Source organism: Pelodiscus sinensis, chromosome 1, assembly GCF_049634645.1.
Source record: "Pelodiscus sinensis isolate JC-2024 chromosome 1, ASM4963464v1, whole genome shotgun sequence".
NCBI classification, from domain to species: Eukaryota; Metazoa; Chordata; order Testudines; family Trionychidae; genus Pelodiscus; species Pelodiscus sinensis.
In genome coordinates this window covers 156,221,447-156,239,090 of record NC_134711.1, presented here as the reverse complement: position 1 = coordinate 156,239,090, position 17,644 = coordinate 156,221,447, and the positions used below count along the sequence as shown (strand labels likewise).

General features: G+C 46.5%; 1 protein-coding gene across 2 annotated transcripts in view; it reads right to left on the bottom strand.

Moving 5' to 3' along the window:
* The window catches only part of NECTIN3 (nectin cell adhesion molecule 3), a 132,735-nt gene extending 115,816 nt beyond the window's left edge, over positions 1-16,919 (bottom strand). Inside the window, exon 1 of one of the 2 annotated variants that reach the window (XM_075908478.1) lies at positions 16,661-16,919. In XM_075908478.1, coding sequence (XP_075764593.1) covers positions 16,661-16,817 — 157 coding nt within the window. In that variant the 5' untranslated portion in view covers positions 16,818-16,919. The remainder of the gene's footprint in view (positions 1-16,660) is intronic. The other variant, XM_075908472.1, reaches the window with a different exon arrangement.
* Positions 16,920-17,644: the final 725 nt, after the last annotated feature.

Sequence of the window (17,644 nt, the reverse complement as noted above, 5' to 3'; positions counted from 1 at the left end):
CAATACCTAGATCCTGCATAGCATATATCAGTAAGTCTCAAAGCATTTTATGTGAGATCAGTATCACTGTCTCCTATTTCAGAGATGAGGAAATGAAGGCACAGAAAGATGAAGCACATTTCCCATAGGGGATCAGCAGGCTCGCAGCAGAGCTGGGTAACGGGTAGCTGGGACTCCCTCTCTGTCCCCCGTTTTTAAAATTAAATAGTCACATAAAGCATTCAGTTTACAGGTTCTTAATATAAGGGCATAATACCTGCCTCTTGGTCCAAGTGTGACTTAAGAAAAACAAGTCAGTTACCATTCTGAATCAGACCAGATGATCATCTTTTTTTAGTATCTCATTTCTGACACTGGCATTATAGACAAAAAAAATGGAACCACCACACAGAAGTCAGACACAGAATAATCAATCCCTTATATTACATCTTATCACACTCAACAGAACTTACAGAACTTGGCTTCATTAGACAGCAATCAATCCAGAGGGGGTTGATTTATACCATCTAGTATAGTTGTGTAAGTCGACTGCTGAATGCTCTCCCATCAATTCCGGTACTCCATTAGAACAAGCAGCACAGGGGAGTCAATGGGAGAGCATCAGCTATCTTGACGTATTGCAGTAAGTGGTTCTAAGTATGTCAACTTTAGCTACGTTATTCACGCAACTGAAGTTGTTTAACTTAAATAAATCCTCCAACGTAGCACAGAGTAGGCTACAGATTGGCTTATTCAGTGAGGCTTGATTAACTTTGCAGTCTTGTTACTCAAGTAACTATTGTGATGCTCCTAATTTCACACAGTGTGAGTCTCTCACTTCTAAGTAGACTGAGTGTTCTCTGCCCATCTGGGGACAATGTCAACTTCCAGTCATATTGCTTATCTCAGTGGCTCTCTACAGCTCTCACTCTAATTCCTTTATTTCAGGGGCTAGATGTAGTCTGATTTAGTCACTCATCATCGGTATAGCAAAGGAGAAAGGGGGGAGGTGTGGAAATCTTAGTCTGTAGTGGTCTTTCTGGATATGGAGGCAACAGACTACATTGCTTAAGTTAGTTTCTCCCCTTCTAGCAGGGGTTTGCGCCTTCTTAGGATTTGTGGGGCCAAAGGGCATGTTCCCAGGACATCTCCCTACTCCTCACCTCTACTTGCAAAGTTCCCTCTTAATACCTGACAGCATCTCTATAGCTCTTGCTCTCCTGCAGCATGTCCTCCTCCCATTACAGGGCAGGCTTTTAACCATTTCCAGATGGCTACAGGTGTCCCAATAAAACCTCTTTCAACTGGCTCTAGCAGGTTCTAGATTGCCTCCAGGTGTCTTAACCAGACTTGTTTAACCTGCAGCTAATATACCTGTTTTCTATTATTTTCTTGTAATTCCTACTCTATTATTCTCTATTGTTTTCCCTGGCTGGACACTACATAATTACAGCCATATTGGGTCAGACCAAAACTTCATCTAGCTCAGTATGCTGTCTTCCAACAGTAGCCAATACAGTAAAACTCCGATGGTCCAGCATCTGATGGTCTGGCACCATCAGGAACCCGGAAGTGCTCCACGCATCTGGACCATTAGAGCTGCTCTGCCCCCAGCTTCCCCGATTCAGCTGCTACTAAAACTGCCCCTTGGGGCTGCAGGACCAACCCGGCAGAATCCCAGCTGTCCCTGATTCACTCCCTGCTGAAACTGACCAGCAGCTGACTCCAGGAAGCCCGAGGCAGAGCAGCTCTGCCTCAGGCTTCCTGGAGTCAGCTGCTGATCAGTATCAGCTGCGGCTGACTTGGGGACACCTGGGGCAGAGCAGCTGGGGGGCTGCAGGGTTGGTCCAGTAGTGCCGAGGAGCGGTGCTGCGGGACCAACCCAGCAGCACCCAGCTGCTCTGCCCTAGGCATCCCCAAGAGCAGCTGGGTGCTGCTGGGTTGGTCTCGCCGCACCAAGGGTCGGCGCTACCCGACCAAGCTGGCAGCACTCCAGCTGCTCTGCCCCAGGCGTCCCCGATTCAGCCGCTGCTGAAACTGACCAGCAGCAGCTCAGTCAGGGACGCCTGGGGCAGAGCCGGACTATCGGAAGGGGGGGGGGGGCTATGAGGTGTCTGGGGTGGCATCCCCCCACCCCACCCCAGACTCCTCATAGCCCCCCCTTCTGATAGTCCAGCATATCTGATAATCCGGCATCCCCTGGGTCCTAAAGGTGCCAGATGATCGGAAGTTTACTGTATTAGGTGCCCCAACAGAGGGAACCAACAGAACAGTTAATCAAGTGATCCCACTCCTGTTGCCCATTCCCAGCTGTCGACAGAGGCTAGGGACACCATTTCTACCTATCCTGGCTAATAGCCATTAATGTACCTAACCTCCATGAATTTCTCTTTTGAACCCAGTTGAAGTCCTGGCCTTCACAAAATCCTCTGGTAAGGAATTCCACAAGTAGACTGTGTTGCATGAAGTAGTACTTCCTTTTGTTTTATACCAGTTACCTATTTCATTTGGTGACCCCCAGTTCTTATGTTATGTGCATGAGTAAATAACTCATTCACTTTCTCCACACTAGTCACGATTTTATAGACTCTCTTAACCTCCCTTAGTCTCCTCTTTTCTAAGCTGAGAAGTCTCAGTCTTTTCCCCCCCTCTTCATATGGCAGCTGTTCCAAACCCCTAATCATTTTTGTTGCCCTTTTCTGAACTTTTTCCCAAGCTACAGTACCTTTTTTGAGATGAGGCGAATACATCTGTATGCAGTATTCAAGATGTGGGCATACCATGGATTTATACAAAGGCAATAAGTCATTCTGTGTCTTATTGTCTATCCCTTTTTAATGATTCCTAACTAGGCATTTAAGCCACTAGTCAACTACCTGATAAGCACGGCTCGACAATTTAAGTAATCTACTCGCCATAGGTGAGTAGATTATAGCCCGGCACTGCGCTGCAGCGCAGTGTGCTGAACTGCGCAGCTGGTGAGCGGGTCTTGGCAAGCCCTGCTGATAAGCATATGCTTATTGTCTCCACAGAGGGGTAGGGAAAGCAGAGGCGTAGCAGGGTTAGCTCCCAGGGACAGGAGCTAACCCCATTGCTGCTCTGCAGTTCCCCTCCCCCATTATCAACTAACTGTATTGACTACTCGATTATCTGATTAAACACAATTTAACATCCCTATTCCTAACATGGTTTGCTTTTTTGACTGCTGCTGCACATTGAGTGGATGTTTTCAAAGAACAATCCACAATGATTTCTAGTTCTCTCTAGTGTCCTAATAGCTATTTAGTCCCCATAATTTTGAACGTATAGTTGGGATTTTTTTCTCCCATTTTGCATTCATCAGCATTAAAATCTGTTTGCCATTTTGTTGCCCAACTTCTTAGTGAGGACCCTCTCACTATTTTATCTTTCTCCCCAGCCTCCATCTTGCTTCAACGCCCATGAACAGGAGTTAGACACAGAGTCCCTCCCTGGCCTCTCTTCCTGCTCAATACATACAGACCTCTGAACTAAAAACTAATGAAGACGAAGATGTATACCTTTAGATATATTTTTAAAAAGTAACTTTTGTCATCAGTAGGGGAAAAGGACATTGGTTATTTTTTCATTTGGCTTTCTTGCTTTAAGAAAATGAGACAAATGAGCTCTACTTCTCTACACTCATCCCACAAGAAGTTTAATATAATTCATCCAAGTCTTGAATTGTGTTTTAACAAGTGTAATTATGAAATCATAGGATATACAACTCAGCGAACAACAACTGACGTATTATCTTGTCAGGCTATATGGAAATCTTAATTCACATCTACCTTAAATACCTAAACATATGGGTTGGAGGCCAACTGAAGTACCTCTATCAGATGATTTAGCCTACTACCACTTATCTAGTTGTCCAAATAAAAGACAGAAGACTATAGTTTGTCCATGTTTTTAACGTTCTTGGGTTTTTTAAGTGTCATTCTGATATGTTGAAGGATATTTATTGAGATGGAGACTCATACTTGACTTCTACCTTTTCACCAACTACAGTGCACATTTTTTGTCACTACTTATTTCTTGAATAGTTTCAGAGGCAATTTCAGCTGAAAAAGATGCATGTATTTCACATCTCATTTTTTCTAAGTCTTCTGTGTTCAAATCATTTCAAAAAAGTATATTTGAGGATATATTTTCCTTGTTTTCCTCTTCTGTGCTATGCCTCCATGGTTTACCTATACTGAATTAGTGATAAACACTGCATAAATTGAGTTTTATTACTCTTACTCTTTGTATTCATTCCCCTTTTAAACTTGACTTGCCTTCTTTTAGGCCTAACTTATTTTTTCAAGTAGTAGATAAAGAAAAGACTTGACTCAAGCATCTGAAAAAGCCCCTCAAAAAAACAGTAAACAAAGGCATTACAGGAGAAGCATGAACTATTGTTAACCATCAGAAAAGAGTCAATTTTTGTTATAGCAAAAAGCTATCAACAGGAAATTGCAAGATTCTTCACTAGGGTCAGTGGTTAGTATATTTATTAACTATATACTAAACAAAGTTGACACGGTGATGACCAAAGAACTCAAAAGAGTGACTGAACTTATCACAAATAAACTTCTCCTCTGACAAATGAAAAAGCATATTAAAGCTTTTTATGTGCCTTGCCATGTTCTGTACTAAAAGCAGTTCAATTCATTTCAGTCAAGAGTCTTTGTCATTAGCTCAATCAATCTCTGTTAATGTGCAGCCCCAGTCTAAAAATCTCAAGTGTTAAGATGCAAAGATATGGAATATGTGATCACATGCACTCAAGTAATTCCTGATTACCCTCTAAGGCAGAAGGTAGCAGAAATCCAAATGATTCAGAAATTGTTATGAAAATTAAAGGCATGAAACCACTTCCATATACAGTACAGGGTTTGTTAAATTTTTTTTAATCTGTGAGGTGATAGCAGAAATATGAGAAACATTAAATATTTACAGTAATATACAAAGTATGCCAGGTACACTTAATGCTATTATGCATATTATGGATAGTGGACTTTCATGGTGTTTTTAATCAATACATTTATAACTGGTACAAATAAACTCACTTGTTCAACTCATTGCCCCAAAACACTGAGACAAGTTATTTCAGAGCCAAGTCAGCAGTTAATATTTATACAATGACTAGAATGACTGATGTTTCAATAGCAAGACTAACTACATAAATCAACTGAGATGTAATAAATGCTGTAACTGAGCATCAACAGGGCTCCATACTTGCGTTCCTCCATGCATGTGCTGGCCCTCTAATTGGGGTTACAAAGCAGCTTATCCTTCATAGTCCGTTTATTCCATGACTGGTTCTTTATCTCTCTGAAAAAAAGCTGGTACAGAGCCAGACTCTGGACTAGATGCTGCAGCACTATAGATTAGGCATCTCCTTCAAGTTCATTGTCATTTTTAAGTGGCCATGAGGCTGACATTTGATAGAAGGAACACATCTATGTTGAAGTATTGTACCTAGTGGACATCCCCACTATATTCTTACCTCAGCACATCCAAACACACATTCCTGTGATTTTTCCAATAAAAGGTTAGCATCAGATTTGCAATACTCTTAGTCTCATTTTTGCTTTATCTTTTCACTTGTTTCCCTTTCTATTAGTGTGGGGTTTTTTTAGGCCAAATTTATTCACTCCTGCAGTTGATCAAAGACAACAACTCACATGGTAAGGCTCTGCATTTTTATTCACTGTCACAGAACCCAGCCCCATATTTGATTTATTCTGGTGTTTTGCTTACTTGGATTTGTTCAGCTACATTTTAGAGTAAATCTGCAAGGCTACTAGCAGTGTCATATTTTAGCTGCCAGAACTTAATCAGATGTAAATCAGGAAGGAAATATTATGACTTTACATCTCTCAGAAGTAGCTGCATCTCAGAGAATAAAGTTAAGAAGCCACACTCCCTTAATTAGGCAACATAAGCAAAAATTATAAACCCTCGTTTCTTCATAAAGCAACATCAGCCAAGACTCACCAGAAAAGGAAACCCAGACCTGAGATTTATGCTTGAAGACATCTGAGAACTGACTTGACCGACAGCTTGCTTATTGCCACCAAGTAAGCCTCCAAGACCCCTCCGCTGACACAGTTAATCCCTCCAACACAATTATCCTCAGCTCCAAGAGGCACAAATTCTGAAGCGTACATTCCACCTTCCCTAAGGCTATCCATCTTAGGCTACAATAGTACTCACATTCACCTAACTTGTAGCGGACAACAGTTCTGAAGCAGTAGCCGCTATTGTAGCTACTGCTACAGCAACCTAGCCACACTCAACCAGCTAAATAGCCACATGTGGCTAGCAGCTAGCATGCTGGACACCACGGACCTAACCGCTTTCTACTATCCCTTCCACTAACACCTCCATATTAAGGATGTTCAGTAGTGATTTATTTTCTAGTCGACTAGTTGTGATGGCGCATCAGGGGGTCCCCAACTGCAGACATATGTAACTCTCAGCCAGCAGAGTAGGTGGTTTTCAGGGACACAGCGTAGGATAGGATTGATGTTAGCATAAGCTCCAAGAGCAGAGAGCCTTATTCCTCTTTGAGGGAAGTGGATCACAGGCCTTACACCCCCCTTTCCTGCTCTAAATCTCCTCTCATCTTCCCCCAGCCCAGACTAACTCACACTCCTAGCAACTGGTCACTCAGTCCCCAGGAAGCCCTGCCTCCCACACCATTCAGATTCCTCCACCTAGCCCACGTCAGGCCAGCTGGGCCATTGCCTACATTCATAGTAGTCCTCCCTCAGCGACCCATCGTTCGCTGGTCACTGCACACACACAGTCACTGCAGACCAGCATAAGGAAGTAGGGATTACGCCCAGCACAATAAAGCAACCAGAGAATGCAAAACCAGAGTGGATCCAGGGCCACAAGAGCGGACAGAATCCTCACTACGTCAGACTAGTTGATGGAATAAGCACTTCCGCCTTTGAAATGTACAAGAGCCCCAATAGGGACTCTTGTGCATTTCAAAGTTAGAATGCAGCATGGAGCCCAAAGCCATTGACAAGTCCCACTGACCAAAGGCACCATGTTGCGCTTCCTCTTTGAAATTCACAAGAGCCTCCGCTGGGGACTCTTGTACATTTCAAAGCTGGCATGCAGCCTGGAGCCCAGAGTCAGCTGGGGAATCCACAGCTGATCCTGGGCTCCACCCAGCATTTCGAAGAGACAGCACCACGCAGAACCTGGGGTCAGCTGGGGAGTTGCCAGTGGATCCAGGGCTCCACCCGGTGATGCTGCTTTGAAATGCCATCAGCAGCCCAGCACCAGGCTCCCTGAGGCATTCTAAACAGCAGCACTGCATGGAGCCCAGGGTCAGTGGGCGAGTCCCCAGCTGATCCCAGGCTCCACACAGCGCTGCCATTTTGAAATGCCGTGAGGCGCCTGATGCCCGGCTCCCTGTAGCATTCCAAGCTGCAGCATCACACGGAGTAGCTGACCCCGGGCTATGTGCAGCGCTGCCACTTTAAAGTAACCCTCCCTTTCTTCCCTCTTGCTGCATCTGATAGACAGCAAGGGGTCCTTCACATCCCTACCCAGCATTGTACCCCAGAAACCCATCCCCAAAAGAGCAAGGCAAAGGACTAGCCCTAGGAAAAATGCCTGTCTATGCTGCGAAGGGCCCTTAATTACATGTGATCGTCTCAAGACAGGCCTGTTTCCCAGGATTATCCTCCTCCCTCCCCTTCAGCTACTTCTCCCCTCCCTTCCTCTGACTGTGCAGCGAGGATCTGAGTATGAGACAGCTACACTGATTGTCAGTGGGATTAACTGCCAAAGCCATAAGCCACATGTTGCACACTAACTGCCCTTTGCAAACCTTACAGGAGCACTCTAAGAACCTAACTGTAGTCCCACAGGATCCATACAGGACACTTAATACACAACATGCAGCCTGTGGTTTCAACAGTCAATCCAGCAGAACCCCAACCCCTTCAAATCATTTTCAGATTCAATCCAAAGGTTACATTACAGTGTTCAAATTCAGTGTGATCCAACTAGGACTGGAAATCTCAGTCTTGTGACTCAAGCATCCTCTGCATGCACGTGTGCATGCATAAATAAAGCATCAAGCAGATTTGCAATAAAAAGGATCAGGATTCATGGGGGTTTTTTTAGACAGTTCCAGGCCTTCTCTTGACAGAACAGAATCCTTAGGTGAACAATAGGTAATCATGAAGACTTAGCAGACCTATTTCCTAAGTATCACATAAGGGTTAACATAAGGCAAATGCCCATTTTCCACCATTAGCAGATAATTGTTATACATTTAAAGATCAAGACACTTACCGCTATATTTGCAGTTCATTTAAATGTTAATATTTCCTTCTGATCTCTGAATTAATGATACAGCACAGACAGGAACCATTTGGTTATACCGTTAAACTCACAATATGTACATAAGAACTTAATGAATAGTCCTGAAGCAACTTAGACTAACAAAATGTAGATGGTATCATGAGTTTTCATAGGAACAACCCACTTCTTCAGATGAATGGAGTTTAAGGGGTCCAGGTTCCAGATAAATAGCAGAGAAAGAGGTGTCGGGGAAGGAAAGTAAAGGAGTAATGGAGTAGGTTCTAAGTACTCTAAGTATCTCGTGTTTGGCTTTTTATGTCATTAGGTTGCAGAATGTAGGGGGTAATCCAGTTAAGGCTTAAACAATCTAACTTTTAAATGAAATTAAGTTCTGCAGCTTCCCTTTCAAGCTGGTATTTGAAACTGGTTTGTAATAATACAGACTTTCAGATCCACTGAGTGACTGGGCAAGTTAAAATGTTTCCCCCAACAGGTTTCTGTTTTTACCTTTACAAATATCTGATCTGTGTTCATTACTCCTTTGTCATAGAGACTGTCCAGTTTGGCCAATATATATGGCAGAAAAGGCATTGCTGGCATTGGATGGCATAGAACATTGGTCAACACACACACACACACACACACACACACACACACACACACACACTGCTGACCCAACACAAAAACATTAACACCTACCAATTGGCCCCCAAAGGGTGAATCTGGGTCTTTCATCCTGAGGAACGCTTAACTCTTTCCAGCCATGTGTTACAAATGCCCTTCATGGCCAAAGTGCTAACTGATGTTTTCATTCCACCAAAGTAGTGATGAGTGATGAAGTGTGCTCTCAAAATTCATAGCTTTAAAGATAATCCCATAATTGTGTGTAAAAATTGGGAAAACTGCAGAAAAATCTGAAGATGGGCATCTGTGCTCCTAATCCACAATCAGATGAACTGCCTCATTTGTGATTAAAGGTTGCACTGTGCTTCTCAGAGAAGTTATGGGCAACTCTTACTAAGAAGCCAAAGGTCAATTTCCAACACACACTCCCCAATCATGCCTTAAAATAGGCTATAGTTGGTCCTTCATCAACTGCACTAGGTATTTTTACTCAGTATTGTCACATGTTGTAGCCACTTAAGATCTCACTCCTTCCAAATCATGTGAAGCCTTTGGATAATCAGGGGTTGAGTATCTATGTAATATAAAACTCTGGGGCCAGGCATGCTGCCTCAGCCCCCCATCCTAAGTTTCTCCCTTGCTCTTGCACAGGTTATGGAGCTCACAACAGGCCACCACACAAAGAGCATATTGCATTTGCTAAAGTCTAAGCGGATCAGGAGACTTCTAAAAAACCCCTTTTAAATGTCTAAATGCACATTCCTCCTTCCTGAGGGCCAGGTCCAGGTTATCTGTGAAGGGCTTCATGAGCCACAGGAGCAAGGGGTAGGTTGCATCACATCCACCTCTCAGATAGTCTGGTTGAGGAAAAAGGTTCCCGCTAAGAATGTTAAGGACTAGTCAAGTCATCTAGTCACTTCCCTCCTCCCCCTTTGCTGTCTATCAGATAGAGACCAGTAAAGGAAATTAACTGATAGCTACCCACAGTGCATCGCTGTCAAAGTCAACATCAGTCTCCCTCATGGGATCATGCTACTTCTAACTACAGTGAATTCTTGAGTACAGCAGGGGTTCACGGACCTTCAGCTGTACTAAACTGGGTGACCAGACATCAACCCAATAAATTCCACATTATTTTGTAGTGTAGATGTGGCCTTAGACTGTGACTCTAGAACCTCAGGCAGGGTTGGGAGGGCAACTGCTCCAGCCCAGCTAGGCTACTGTTAACTGTTAACATCCCTAGTTAACATAGCAAAAGTAACCTGACTGGATAATAATTAAACTAGTGTTTTAAGTATGTGGGGGCAAAGAGCCAGAAGCCTCAATATGAGTATCACTGCTTTACAATATGGGAACTTCAGGGTTACAAGTACAGCTGTAGCTCCCGTAGTGGAAAAGTGTCTTCAGAATTTCACCACACTACTGCTACTGAAGTTAGTAAGTGGTGCAACAGCTTTGCATGTTCAGGCAAATTATGAATCAATAAGCATCAATTACTTAGGTTCTACTATATAGCTAGAAAAGCAGCATTAAATAAATGTAACCATGAAACTGACAAATATGACAGCCAAGAGCAGATCCAAGTAATCCACAGTGTCTACAGGGACACTGCCACCCTGACTACATTGACAAGCCCTACTCCTCATATGGAGTTGGAACTATTATGTTGGCATAGTGCCCCATTTAGAGGGTCATGTGATTTCTATCAAAAGATAAGACCTGATGCACATAAGAGCAAGAGCTATCCTTCAACTGAACACAGTTTTGTTTACAGTCTGAAAATGAAATCTTGAACACACTCAGACAAGCATACCTAAAATAGTTGTCAGAATTTGGGATTTCTTGGAGCAAAGGAAAGTTATCTGTTACCATATTTAAAAAAATGAAAATGAAAGGACACAAGTGATGATCCATTACACGAGAAAAGACCCTCTGCCAGCACGGGTCTCATGAAAACTGAATCCTGGTTTTTAGAAACAGACAAGTGCTACAAGGAATGACTTGTGGGCGAGATACTAGCAAGTTATCTTGTAAGACCAAAAAGTAAGTATAAACTATAGATTGTATGTTATATTCTCCCATTACCTTAGCCTCATGTTTACAAATACTTGCTTTTTATCACTCTCTCTCCGATAAGCTTTCCTGTTTATTATACAGGCAGTCCCCGGGTTACATGAATCCGACTTACATCGGATCCCTACTTACAAACGGGGTGAGGCAACCCCGCACTAGCTGCTTCCCCCCAGCAGACCAGGGAGACACGAAGCTAGTCCCCCCCTCCCCCCCAGCAGACCTGGGAGACACAGAGAGGCTTTTCTCAGCAGACACCTGAGCTTGAGAATAAAGGACTGAGGGAAGTGAGGTGTGAGAGAATAAAACTGAGCTCTGGAGAAATCTTTGGCTAGAGTTTCCCCTACAATATGTACCAGTTCCGACTTACATACAAATTCAACTTAAGAACAAACCTACAGTCCCTATCTTGTACGTAACCCGGGGACTGCCTGTAAAAACATCTAAGCTCCTTGTGCTGAGGAAAGCATGAGCTGGCATGTACTGCCTTCTCCGAGACAGCAATTCTGGACCTCTGCAGCACAAACGAGTGGGCACTCAAGTGTACCAAAGTGAGGGGATGGAGATGTAAATTGCTAGCCTGCACTGAGAAAAAAATATAAGGGTTGTAGACCCCAAAGTAGTACACTTGCATTGCCAGTAACCAGTACTAGGGAAAGAATACCTTTGGTGGGCACAAAACTCTTTCACCCAGAGAGTATCAAACTAGTGTCCAGCAGCACCTAAACATTGTGGTGGTAACACTGGAGGAAGAAAAGGAATTATACAAGTGGGCAATTTTAGTAAAAGGCTTAGTACAGTTTTAGAATGGTCTGAGAGAGAGAGAGAAAAATGATGTTGAAGAATCACTAAGTATTTGTCTTGTACTTCAGGCTTCTACTTGCCTCTGTACAAGACACTTGGGTAACTAATACAAATTTTTATCAGGCTGAAAACATACTACATAAAGCAGGCATTCCTACTTTCTGACAAGCCTTGTGTAATCTAAGTGTACTTGAGTGAATAATCAGAGGGGTAGCCGTGTTAGTCTGAATCTGCAAAAGCGACGAGGAGTCCTGTGGCATCTTATAGACTAACCGAAGAGTAGGAGCATAAGCTTTCGTGGGCAAAGACCCACTTGACATGCATCTGACGAAGTGGGTCTTTGCCCATGAAAGCTTATGCTCCTACACTTCAGTTAGTCTATAAGGTACCACAGGACTCCTCGTCGCTTTTGAGTGAATAATGAAATTCAGTGTAATTTACGTAGATCAAATGTGATACAAAACCAGTAACATCAAGATTTTAGCCATCCAGTTTGTCAAGGCTCGTAAAGCATGCTTTTTATCACATGCAATATGAAAATTGTAGCTATAGCCAACAAATGCATTGCTAGTCTTGATCATTAGAAGCTGGATCATCAGTTTAACATTGATTCTGTCCGCTATTGTGTCAACTTGGTACTAATCATTTATCATATTGGTAAATGATAGTTGAAATCTGCTATCTAAAAGGTTACAAGAAGGAGGGAGAAAAATTGTTCTTTGGCCTCTGATAGAATGAGAAGCAATGAGCTTAAGTTTCAGCAAGGGAGGTTTAGGTTGGACACTAGGAAAAACTTCGTAACTGTCACAGTGGTTAAACACTGGAATAAATTGTCTAGGGAGGCTGTGGAATCTCCATCACTGGGGATATTTAAAAGCAGGTCACATAGACACCTATCTGGGAGATGGGGTGCTTGGTCCTGCCTTGAGGGCAGGGGACTGGACTTGATGACCTAAGGAGGCCCTTTCCAGTTCTAGTATTTTATGATTCTATGAACATTTCCACATCTTCCACAAGTCTATTAGTTTCCTCTTCAGAAGCCCCTTCTGACATGGAGCAATGGAGACGCCACTTCTTGAACTGTCCCTCCACACACACCCCCAATTAACTTTTTAATTCATCAAACACACACACACACACACACACACACACTCACTCACTCACTCTCCATAGGTTTTGCATTCCTTTTACTCTAACATGCATTCATTATAAACAGCAGTATTTAGAGCTGCCTCTCATATCTAAGTAGTGCTGTTAAACTCCAAATCCCATTTGATTCAACTCATCAGTTTCAGGGAAACAATTCTGCAAGGTTGATATTAGAGACACAACATGGCTTAAGTAATATCTTTTATAAGACACACTTCTGTGACACTTTCTGGGGTGAGACTTCCCAACTACCTGCTTTTGGCAGCACAAGAAATCCTTTCTGGGTTCCATAAAAAGATAGACACTTTTTAACATCCCTAGACATGGTACTATTTCACCAATCATGTAGTCTACAGAATTTTTATCGACTAAACAATTAGTAAGGGAAGGCACTCACTCGCTGTGGCTCTGCAGTTTAAATGTAGTAAGAGCCAAGCAGGCAGGCTGCCCAGCTCCTACAATTTTTTAAATGCAGTGCTGTAGCAGGTGCAGCTCCCGGATGCAGCGCTAGGGATGTTCAATTTCGATTAATCAGCTAATTAAGTAGTCAATGGAATGATTATCAACTACTCCATTAGTTGGTAAGGGCGAGCCATGCCTCAGTCTACTAAATGTAATAAGAGGGGAACTAAATGTAGAACAGAGGGGGAACTGCAGCGCTTCAGCCTTTGAAACATAGCAAGAACCGCATGGAGCTCATTACATTTCAAAAACAGAAGTGCAGCAGGGAGCAGGGGCAAATGGGGGACTCAAGCAGTCATCTTGCCTCCCCATTCCCTTTCCTGCTGCTGCTGCTGCAATCTTTGAAACGTACAAGAGCTCTCACACCATTCCCCCGCTGTGCTTCTGCCTTCCCTGCCCCCCATCAAGAGGGTGCTGGGGTACCAGCTTTTCAGCCAGCTCCCCCCCAGCACTGGCTCCTGCTCCCCTCCCCCCCACCCATGCTGCCTTTCTCTGATAGAGGCAGCAAGTGGGGGGAAACAATTAGTCAAGTCACTACTTGACTAGCCAATAAGCCCGGACTGAGCCAGGCTTGCAACAGGTCCAACAGCCCCTGTCCGCCGGGGGTCCCAGTGAGGAGCTGCCTCCTCACCCGTGGACAGGGACTGCTATTGGAGCAGCCTCTGCCCACGCAAAGGCTGCTTTGATGTCCAGGGTCACTGCAGACAGAGGCTGCTCTGCAGAATGTGGAGCAGCTTCCCTTCCTGCTGCACTGCTGCCTCTAATGGGCAGGTAACACTGTAGAGACAGAGGCAGCAAGGGGGAGGAGAGTGCAAGTAGTTGACTCAACTAACCAATAAGCGCAGGCTGTTGACCACTGGAATACTCACTTACATCCCTAGACTCATCCATCTTGTTTTCCTAATATCCTGGAACAAACATGGTTTCAAGAACAGGTTATACGCTAGTTATTTTTTATTTAAACACGAATTTGGAAGAAACTTACATGCTTCCCCAACCCCACCCTACGGTGCCTTAGATACTTACTTATTCCTTTGTTTCAACCTAGAGAAAAACAGGTTGTCAGCATACAGCACACAGAGAATAAAGTTTTATATTTTTAATACACATCTTTTAATAAATTAGTAAAATATAGTTGCCTTGAGAGCCCCTTCAGCCAAGTATAGAACATGGTAACAGTAGAGCTAGTTTGCCTGATAATCAGTACCTATTTACTAATTTTAAGAAAGACATATCTGTAAAACTGCTTGTATGTACTTAACTGTTGTTTTGACATCTACTTTGTAAATCTATTCAGGGTAGTAATTACAGTAGGTCAACTGAATTTTAGTTGTATAACCACCACCAACTCAAAAGGGTAGAAAAAAAGTCCACAAAGAGTTGATGCTGCACTACAGAAATGATTTGTACATGCCACACAATACACAAGTGAAGACTCTGCTTAACCACTTGTAACTCCTTTAATTCTGCACTAGTACTTAATATCTATGCCAACAAGATCACATATCAGGGGGACTTAACCCAAGTTACTTAATTTTGCACAACCCAAGTTGTGCAATCCTATGCTGCTCATTTAACTTCTGCACTAAACTACAAAAATAACTTTCCCCTTGAATAGATGAAGTTAAGTCCGCTAGGGCAAGAAGACATGCGTGTGAGAAAGGCTCTCTCCTCCCAACTGGAAGCAAAACAAAACTCTGCTCACAATCAGCGTGACCAAGCCCAATAAAACCTCATCTTGCAAAGCACAGAAAGCAGTTACCGGGTGTAAGATTATCCAGAGCTCGCCTGAGAGCGTCCACGTTCTCTGCGATTCCAATTGTTTTTACCCCACCCTTGTGAAGCACGCTTTGTGATAGTCTGCCCCCTCAGGCAATGATGCAGCAGTTCGCACTTCCAGCAGCAGCGCTCTCCTTCCCTCCCTGCAAGGGCATCTCGCTGAATACAGAAAGGCTGCCGCAAAGCACTCTCGCGGCACTCTACTCCCGGTCTGTGCACCAAGCCCAATTCCAAGAGGGTGCACAGCAAGCGCGGATTAGCAGCAGAGGCTTCGTTAGGTACTTGGTCCTGCGCTGGAAAGTAACGTAACTACTGCTGCGTTCATTTCTTTCTTGCGACTCACCGATATCATGTCCGCTTTCCTCCTGTATCCCCGCATAACTCCCAAATGAAAACAGGCCGTACTCTTTCTTTTCCAACAAGACAACCAAGCTGCCGCCGACTCGGCTACTCTCCGCAAGAGCAGAGTCGGCAATGGGGAAAAGACTATCAATCTTCCACACAGGGTCACATCAAACCACAGGTGGGACTCGGTGCTTTAAACCCCAACTCTGCTGCTGCTGCTGGGACGGAGATTGATGCGAAGAGTGCGTGTGACTGCTTTGGAGGGAGCAAAAAAGCGCTTCCCCCAAGACGGAGGAGAGTTGAACGAGTCCACCCCCCCCCCAGAAACACACACAGCTAGCAAAAAGGTAAAGGGGGGGGGGAGGAAACGTTTAGCGAGAGCATCGGAAACCAAGCAACATCTCTACACCTCGGAAGGGACACGGACACACACACGTGCAGACCCACCCCCAACGCACCAGGCTGTAAGTGGAGAGAGGATCGGGAAGAGACCAGGGTCCCGCCTCCACACAAGCTGGTCACTAGTAACTCGCAAAGCCGAGGGAAAAAGGGGGGGGGCGGCTCCAAAATAGCGCCCAGCCCTGGAGGAACGGAGGGGGGGGGGGAAGCTATGATTTACAGCCCCACGTGCTGAGGCAGGCGACTGCAGTTACCCCGCGCCCCACAGAGTCCACTCGGCTCCAGTGACCAGCTGCTCCCCACTGGGGGGGGGGGGGGCGAGACTGGCCTCTCGGCAGCTGCCGCCGCGCCGGGTTCCAGCCCCAGGGAGCCACCTCGGCTGCGCCCCGCCCGCCCGCAGTAACGGTCCCGCCGCCGCCGCGACAAGTGGAATCCAAACACAAACCCCGCGCCCGGCAACCGCCCCCCCCCCCCCCCCAAGCCCAGCAGGGCGCGGGGCAGGGTCACTCCCCGCCCCACAGAGCCGGGTGTCTCCCTCCCCCAGCGCGCCCGGGGGCGGTTTCCTGGCCGGACCGTGCCCGTCACCTCCCCTCCCCTCCCGGCCACGAGCCCCCACCCGCCGCGGGCCCCGCTGCACAAACTTTTCGTCGAACTCCGGCAACCGCCGCCCGGCCCGGCCCTGCCCCGCCGCCCGCGGAAAAGTTTCACTCACCGCAGCAGAGGAGCAGCCCCAGCCCCAGCAGCCGCCCCGGGCCGGGCAGAGTCGGGGGCCGCCGCCGGCCAGGGGAGGAGGCGCCGCCCGCGGCAGCGGAAAGTTCCCCGCGGGCGGGAGGAGCCGGCGGGGGAGCGGCCGCCGCGGTCCCCGCCATGCTCCGGACTCGGCTCCCGGCCGCCGCCGCTACGATCCCAGCCCGCCCCGCTCTCCCGACCAGCCGCCGCCGCCGCCGCCGCCTCCCCGCGCCGGGTCTGTGTGTCACTGAGCGGGGAGGCGCTGCGCCCTCCTCGGAACGGGCCGCACCACCTCGCCGGGGGGGGGGGGGAAGGCAGCTGCTCGCTCCCACCGCCCTCTTCTCCCCCCCTGGGCAAACCGCCTCGCCCACCCCCCAGCCCGCCCTGCAATGCGCTCGCCCTCACCAGTGGCGGCGCAGCCCCCGCCGGCCAATGGACTAGCCCCGGGAGCAGGGGAGGGGTGTCGCGGTGTCCTCCCTCCCCGGGGCTTATTGGTACGTCCCGCCCCTCCCCACTCCTCCCCCTCCCCACTTGCAGCCGCTGGAGGAGGGCTGGGGGAAATCAGTGCGGCTCACTCGCCCGCGGGCTAGAGCTGTCCCTCCCTGTGCTTCGCTCCTGCCCGCCCGCCCGCCCGGCCCCCGCTGCCCCTCTCTCTGTGCTCCTCCGACCCCTGCTGCCCCCGGGTCGCCTCCTCTTTCCTCCTACTTGGTCCCTTTACTTCCCCCAACTTATTCTGCGGCTTGGTGAGCCTCTCACGTTAGGGGGTAGGAGGGCGATCACTCCTTGCTAAACCCCCCCCCCCCCCCACACACACACACTCAGGAGGACTCTTGGGCCAGCTGAGTGACGGCCGTGTGTCCCCTGGGAGAGCGAGGGGATTCCCTAGGTGAGGCGCTGACAGACACGCGCGTACATCCAGAAACACGGCAAGAGAGAAAAAGTGTACTGTACAGCGCTTCTTCCACGG